The sequence below is a fragment of the Drosophila novamexicana genome, unplaced genomic scaffold, assembly GCF_003285875.2.
Source record: "Drosophila novamexicana strain 15010-1031.04,08,12 unplaced genomic scaffold, DnovRS2.1 tig00000870-arrow-arrow-pilon, whole genome shotgun sequence".
NCBI lineage: Eukaryota > Metazoa > Arthropoda > Insecta > Diptera > Drosophilidae > Drosophila > Drosophila novamexicana.
Window position 1 is genome coordinate 1,176,707 of NW_020824830.1, and position 7,336 is coordinate 1,184,042.

Genomic DNA, 7,336 nt, shown 5'->3' on the forward strand with positions numbered 1-7,336 from the left:
TTTAAAAATTCTCCACAAATGTAAAGTAGACATTGGTAATGAATTGAGTTCTTCCATAGAATTTCCAATTCATTAGTAAAACATATTCACCAGTTGGCAGTATAACGGGTAGCCTATCAGCTCTTGGATAAAAATTTTTTAAGTAGTTCTTTCCCTACAAAACAGAAATTATTATATTTTTATACATTGTAAAGGTAAAATATTACTCACGTTATATGGACAGGGATGATTAATTGATGTAAATTCGCCGATTAGAGCGAAGAGTAGGTCGGCAAATTTATCTTTTGGTCTTCGCAAGTGTTTACAAACATCAAATTCTCCATTAACTATCCAAGGTTTGTAGCCGTTGGCTCTTTTGTTAACTTGATATTCGATTCTGACAGAATTCGATGGATGCAGCAATGTTAGGAACACATTCAGGACGGTTTTGTTGCGCTGCAAGGCTCGAAGTCGACAGGTGTCGATTAGCACCCAGGATTTATTGTGGCTCTCGCAAACGGCGTTCGTCATCTTGAAGACGATCCCGCTCTGTAAATATATACAAAATTAGATATGCCACAGACCACAGACCTTTTGGTTCGCACATTTAGTTTTATTGTTAGCAGAATTGGCAGCAATAGCCAAAACATATTCCATCTGGCCGACATCGTGATATTTTCAGCATCGAATGCTTGTTACGACTGCATGATTTTCATTTAACTTGCATGCGTTTATTAATTTTAGTTTAATCGAAAATTAAATACATATTAAGCTACTTTCAATTATTCTGTAATTTAGCCCAACTCATATAATACTTATAAAATATAATTTTATTGGCATGACGTTTAGTTTCATTTTTATACTCATAATATATTGTCCGTCCGACTTTGCGCATGAATGCCTTTTTTTCGAATCTATTGAAATTATATATATATATATATATACTCGTGGATATCCGTACAGATAAAGTTTTAATTCACACACTGGGGGCTAGACAAAACAAATTTGGAATGAAGACTCTTGATAATAAAAAAATGCCTCACCCACTTCCGTGCTTCTTCCGGTGAAATACTGCAACATTTAAAGTCTGTTGCAGTTTAAATATGGCATTCATTGGCATATCTTACAAATTGAAAGGCATCAGCTTTAATAGAATGAAGGCATTCAGATCAATTTTGAGTATAGTCCTTGCACCATGATTTGTTATAGGAATCGGTATTTGATATATGTTTTTTAAACTCTGGGATTGTTACAGAGACTCGCTAATAATGAGATCTTGATTTTGATAGGGTATTTTTTTGTTGTTGTCAAGTTTTGTCTGTCAGCTTAACTTCCATTTGGGAAATTACTTTTTATCTGTAAAACGAAATTTGTGTGAAAAAAATTTGATATAATGCAAACAAACAGGTAAAAAACCATTTTGGGGATTAAATGCGTTTCGACAAATAATTTATATACATTTTTGTTTAGCTGGCATGGAATTTATATATATGAAAAATATATATGTATGTGGTAATGCAATTTAAATGACTCAAACATTTTTCTAACAAGAACACGTTCAATTAAGCGACTTTTATTTAAACTTTGATAAATGCAAATTGAACCTTTAATCAAATATCGGTTGCCTATATTCTCGAATTAGTAGGTAAACCCTGTGGAATATGGGTTGAGAATTTAATTTCTATGTATGTCTAAAATCTTTGTAAATTTAACAATTGGGAAATGGAAAGCCATTATTGATCCTATTTTGATAAACTGTCGAAAAAAACTTAAAGAGTCCTCCTTAAAGTCCTCCCTGTCATTTTAATAATGTATAAGGAAAAGCTTAGGCTCGTATTATTCTTTCACACAATCTATATTCTTATTTAAGTTATTTGTTTTATTTTTTACATTTAGGTTTTTGTTCAACTCGACATTTTTGTTCGACCTATCTTGATGGGCATTTAATTTAATTCTACTTGTTTTTCAATGCAAAAAGAGATTTGTGAAGCACTTTTTTTTTTAATGTACGTGACTCGTTTTATTCATTTGTTGCGCTTCAGCAAATAGTCAATTTTTAATTTTTTTTTGTTTTTTTTTTTTAGAAATTTGTGACTGTTAAACTGTCATTAAGTAAATTTTCATATACTATACATAAATCAATAACTTATAATATTTTAAGAAGTGCCACTGTTAATAAATATCTTTCCAGAAATCTTAGCTACAAATATTTTGCCCTACTTTTACAAAATAACATAAAGCTAGCAAGTACAGAACCGAAGATCGAAAATACTTTCTATTATACAAAATCGGAGAAGACAAAATAGTTTATAGAAAATGTTTGAAGTTAAATATCGATTTCTAGTGAAAGTTTCAGCGCACTCGACTAACTGCTCTTACTTACCTAAGATACAAATAAATTATTTGCATTTGCAACTTACTGAACATTAACAACAACTAATGTTGTTTTTGGATAATTTATAAACAATATATGCATACATACTTTTGTTTAAAGTGAAACGTAAGTAGAGTTTTGAAGGCTACCAAATTACGTAGACAACCTAGACATAAAACCTTTCTATTTGACATCCTGCTGCGATTTCTATGCAAGATTGCAGATTCTAGAAAGGACTCACAGTTGATGCCAGTAAGTTTCTACGAAAAACTGGAACCCCGCTTTTAAATAAATTTATGATGGTTTCAAGGATTTGTCAATCTATAAAATGTTTTGACTAAACATATTTATGCTAAACCTTATCAACATTCGACCACCATATCAGATAGTTGCAAGGGTATTAAATCTTCGGCGTGCTGAAGACAATCTCACTTTCAGGTTTTGTTTATCATCGTTTTCAATACATAACAAAGCCATCGTTCGTTTTTAAAACAAAATATACAAATTATGGACATTAACTAGATACAGAAATCATTCGCCAATAAATGAGGCGTAACTTTTCAATAATTAAAAAAAAAATTGCTTAATAATTTTATTTGGTGCATAGCGCAACTAGACTAGTATTGGGATTCTATCAAGTCAGATCGCTTCACTTGAAATGGCATGTGAAATAAAGTATACGATCTTCTGTAACTACTTGCTTCAGTCGGGTCTGCTCTTGCTGATGCTCAACAACAACGTTACTGTAAGAATAGAGTACGTATTTGTAGAATGTTTTAATATATTTAATTTGCAGAATGGGACTATCTTTAAATTGACAAATGCGGTCTGTGAATCCCATAACAAGTCCTGGGTGGAAATCAATCAATGTCGACTGAAGGCCGTGCAACGAAACAAGGCCATCCTCAATATAAACCTTTATATCTTATATCCTGCGTACGATATCAAGGCCAGAGCGCAGATCCTGACAAAGGCCAATGGCTACAAGCCTTGGCTTTTTGATGTCACAGTCGATGTCTGCAAGTTTATGCGAAAAAACAACAATCCGACTTTCAAATTGATTTTTGATAACTTCAAAAATTTTACAACACTGAACCATACGTGTCCCTATTATGTGAGTACAAATTGAATTAGATGTGACTCTCGATTTATTGTTTACAAATTTACAGGGCAATCAAATTGTTAAGGATTATTATCCCACAGTCAACAGGCTTATAAAGTTTCCAACAGCTGACTATTTATTTATTCTAACCTTCATATTTCATAAACAGAAAACTATTGAAGTAAAAGTTTACTTTTCAATTGTCGAAGATTTAATATAGATACTCTGTTCTTAAGCTGGAACTTTCTAAAATAAATTAAAGCTTAATTATATTTGTTTGAGAAATATTTTGAGCTGTGCCATAAACTGTGTATAGAAGAAGACATTTCCGCCCCCATAAAATATATACATATATTCTTGATCAGTATCAACAGCTTAATCGATATAGCCAAGTCAAACTAGTCTTTCCTATCAACAGGAATCCTTTTGTTGCGTACTCTAACTATTTTTGAATGGGCCATATCGGATCACTATATCATATGGCGTCTTGATCAATCCTTGTAATATGTGAGCGAAATCTAATCAACATCGGTCTAAATACTAGTACTAGTTACTAGTTGTTTTGAGTTTTTTCTTTTTATTTGTTAACGTTTTCAAAATATTCAACATAAGTAAGAGCATTCTAGTCGGGGGTGTCCTACGTGGGGAGCCCTCTGCCTTGGTATTTCTATTGATACTTTTCAATGAACCTGATCTGCGCATGGCATAAAAGGATCTATTTTATCCTTATGCCCACCTTCAATAGACGCATGTAATAAATAAGAAATCATTGACGTTCCGCATAAGCCCGAATTTGACGAAGGGACATAACTAAATCGACTCCGCCTAACGTCCTGATCAATAATATATACTGTACTGCATGGAATCGTAGATGTTACCTTCTACCTGTTAAATACATTTGCACAATTGCATCTTAGCCCACTTGAACTCCTTTTCAATGGTTTCAGGGCATACAATTTCGTATTGCAATTGTGAAATTGAAAACAAAGAATTTTGTTTGTGTGCGTGTCTCAAATGCGGATGAAATTGTAAGCTTGAAAAAATAAACAACGCCGAAGAAAGAATATATAAAAAGCCACTATTGATGCCATTCAATTGAGATGGATTCATTGGTAACAATCGCCTTTGAATCTAGCTAATATTCCAAAAATTTATGTATTGTGGTCTTCAAGCAATTATATCCATTTTTATTATATATAGATATGACGTTCCAAAACGACATAGCTCCGCGCAGAGATATGACATTCCAAAACGACATAACTCCGCGCGGAGATCTGCCGTTCCAAAACGACATAACTCCGCGCGGAGATATGACATTCCAAAACGACATAACTCCGCGTGGAGATATGACGCTCCAAAACGACATAACTCCAGGCGGAGATATGACGTTCACAAACGACATAACTCCGCGCGGAAATATGACGTTCCAAAGCGACATAACTCCGCTCGGAGATATGACGTTCCAAAACAACAAAACTCCGCGCGGAGTTATGATGTTCCAAAACGACATAACTCCAGGCGGAGATATGACGTTCACAAACGACATAACTCCGCGCGGAGATATGACGTTCCAAAACGACAAAACTCCGTGCGGAGTTATGATGTTCCAAATCATCACGTTATTTTTTCAAAATCGAGGTCCGTGCGAAAATCGAAACTTTTTCGATGATTTTTTTTTAATATCCCGGGTAAATAATGTCTGATTAGAAAATATTATACCTTTTTGAATGCGTACGGATTCCTACCATCAATTGGCATTCAAACAAATTTATCATCGATGGGTTGAAAAATGTTGTTGACAAAAAACCGATTCTTTCGTAAATTCAATCTTTTTGATGATTTTTTGGAATATTTCCATCAAATAATGTCCAATTGTGCAATTTCATACCATTTTTGACTCGTAAGGATCAGTTCTATCGATTGGCATCAAAAAAAGGAAATCCAAAATTTTGACCCAAATCGACAAAATGACAAGGGGTTACATCACGCTTTTTTTCAAAATAGAGGTCGGTGCGAAAATCGAAACTTTTTCGATGATTATACCCTGAACCCATCAAAAATGGGTATAAGGGTATATTGTATTTGTGCCCGACCCCATAAAGTATATATATTCTTGATCAGCATCAATAGCGGAGTCGATCTAGCCAAGTTCGTCTGTCCGTCCGTATGTATGAACGCAAGCATCTCAGAAACTATAAGAGCTAGAGACTTGAAATTTTAGATGTAGGTCCTCCTAGTGCCTGCGCAGATCGAGTTTGCTTCCGATAATCGATAACTTACTCCGTTTCCAAGCAATCGATAAAAATCGATATCGATATAATGTTTTTTGGGCAATTTTGGTAAATAATAAGAGCTAGAGTCACCAAACTTGACATATAGCTTCTAAAATAGAATATATATATGCATTTGATGTTGGAAGAAGAGGGTATCCCCTTGTCGGGAGCTCTCGACTAGAGCCTGGATATATTAAGAGCAAATAAACGTGGGGAATGAGTTTTAAACTATGACCAGAAATTATTGATTTTTGCGAATTTTTGTGGTGACAGCTGGGCGATTCTCATGGGAGATCATTCACGCTTTACATGTCAATATTGATTGTTGACTTATGCTCTAAGACAGTGAAAGACATGATGGGCTTGCAACCAATATACTCTTTTGCGTTTATGCGAACAGATTATAGCTATATTCCAGTTAAATTGCAACGCAAATATGCAATAAAGTAGCAATTTGCGCAATCAAGTATAAGCACAATGTTTACCCATTTCACTTTGAATTAGCTAAAAACTAACAAAATAAACACATTTTTTTAAGGCTTACGAAATATGCAAGAAAATGAATATAAACTTTAAACCATCATTTATTTAATCACACAAGCTGTTATGCTCTTAAACTTTTCATTGGAAGGATTGGAATCCGAGCTGACCCGAAAAATTTTTGAAAAATATATTATCTTTTGTATTTATTGTTTAGGGATAAGATTGATTAGTTTGTAAATATTCAAAAATTTACATTTGTTATATATTTAACTTTAATTTAATTGATGGTAACCATCTTGCGAACGCTTAACTGCACTTCAAGCACATTTGTTTACCAGCTAAAATGAATAGTTATTACGATATTTACACCTGCTTCGGGCCTCTCGAGCGCGTGTGTGTGTGTGTGAGAGTCGTACACACGCACACTACCTGAAGCAGCTCAATAAATAAAACACTCGAATGCATTTAGAAAAATCGCGTTTGGGACTTTATTGGTGGCTGCCACCCCACAAGCATAGGCAAACACACGGACACACACACACACAGATACACACACACACGCACGGACACAATCATGGACACAGGCATACAGCAGCGTTTCGGGGCTTAGCCTGGCTCTGAGCGCCTGGTGAAAGATGGCGATGCCACGAAATGCAGTCGAGTTGTTTACGCGATTTGTAGCTGTGGCCGATGCTGAACCCGTCCGGAATTTCAATGGATTTTTCGCAGTGTGTGTGCGTGTGTGTGTGTATGTGAACGCTTTGGCCAAGTGCGGGTAATTTTTGCGTTCTATCATGACAGGTATTTTTATATGGAGGGAATTAAAGTCGTACGCCGCGCGGCTGATGTGTTGAGTCATAAAATAAATCAGAGAGCTTGACACAAGCGTCGATGTTAAATCACGCCTGTGGCATATCGAGGGTTCCGCACAATTGAACCATAACCTCCCCGGCCATCCCCCCACCATTTAGAGGCGGCGATAACTATGCAGTGACAAGCAGACTATTTGCCTCCAAATCCGCAATAGCAATTACCTCTGCGAAATTTTGCTAATTCAGACTTTGACTTTTATATGATACTCGATGTTTGTTTGTTTACGTTTTACACATTCGGCCGCCTGGGCTA

General features: G+C 35.1%; 2 protein-coding genes across 2 annotated transcripts; one reads left to right on the forward strand and one right to left on the reverse strand.

The window, feature by feature from the left end:
- Nucleotides 1-150: 150 nt before the first annotated feature.
- On the reverse strand, nt 151-733 carry LOC115764637. Its single transcript, XM_030707806.1, has 2 exons — nt 585-733; nt 151-528 (listed from the first exon to the last, which is right to left on the reverse strand). Exons 1-2 carry the CDS (start codon nt 645-647, stop codon nt 172-174), a joined length of 420 nt encoding a protein of 139 aa, XP_030563666.1. The 5' UTR covers nt 648-733; the 3' UTR covers nt 151-171.
- Nucleotides 734-2,974: 2,241 nt separating this feature from the next.
- Nucleotides 2,975-3,675, forward strand: LOC115764832. The gene is made up of 3 exons (XM_030708080.1): nt 2,975-3,098; nt 3,150-3,467; nt 3,523-3,675. Exons 1-3 carry the CDS (start codon nt 3,012-3,014, stop codon nt 3,673-3,675), a joined length of 558 nt encoding a protein of 185 aa, XP_030563940.1. The 5' UTR covers nt 2,975-3,011.
- The last annotated feature ends 3,661 nt before the right edge of the window (nt 3,676-7,336 follow it).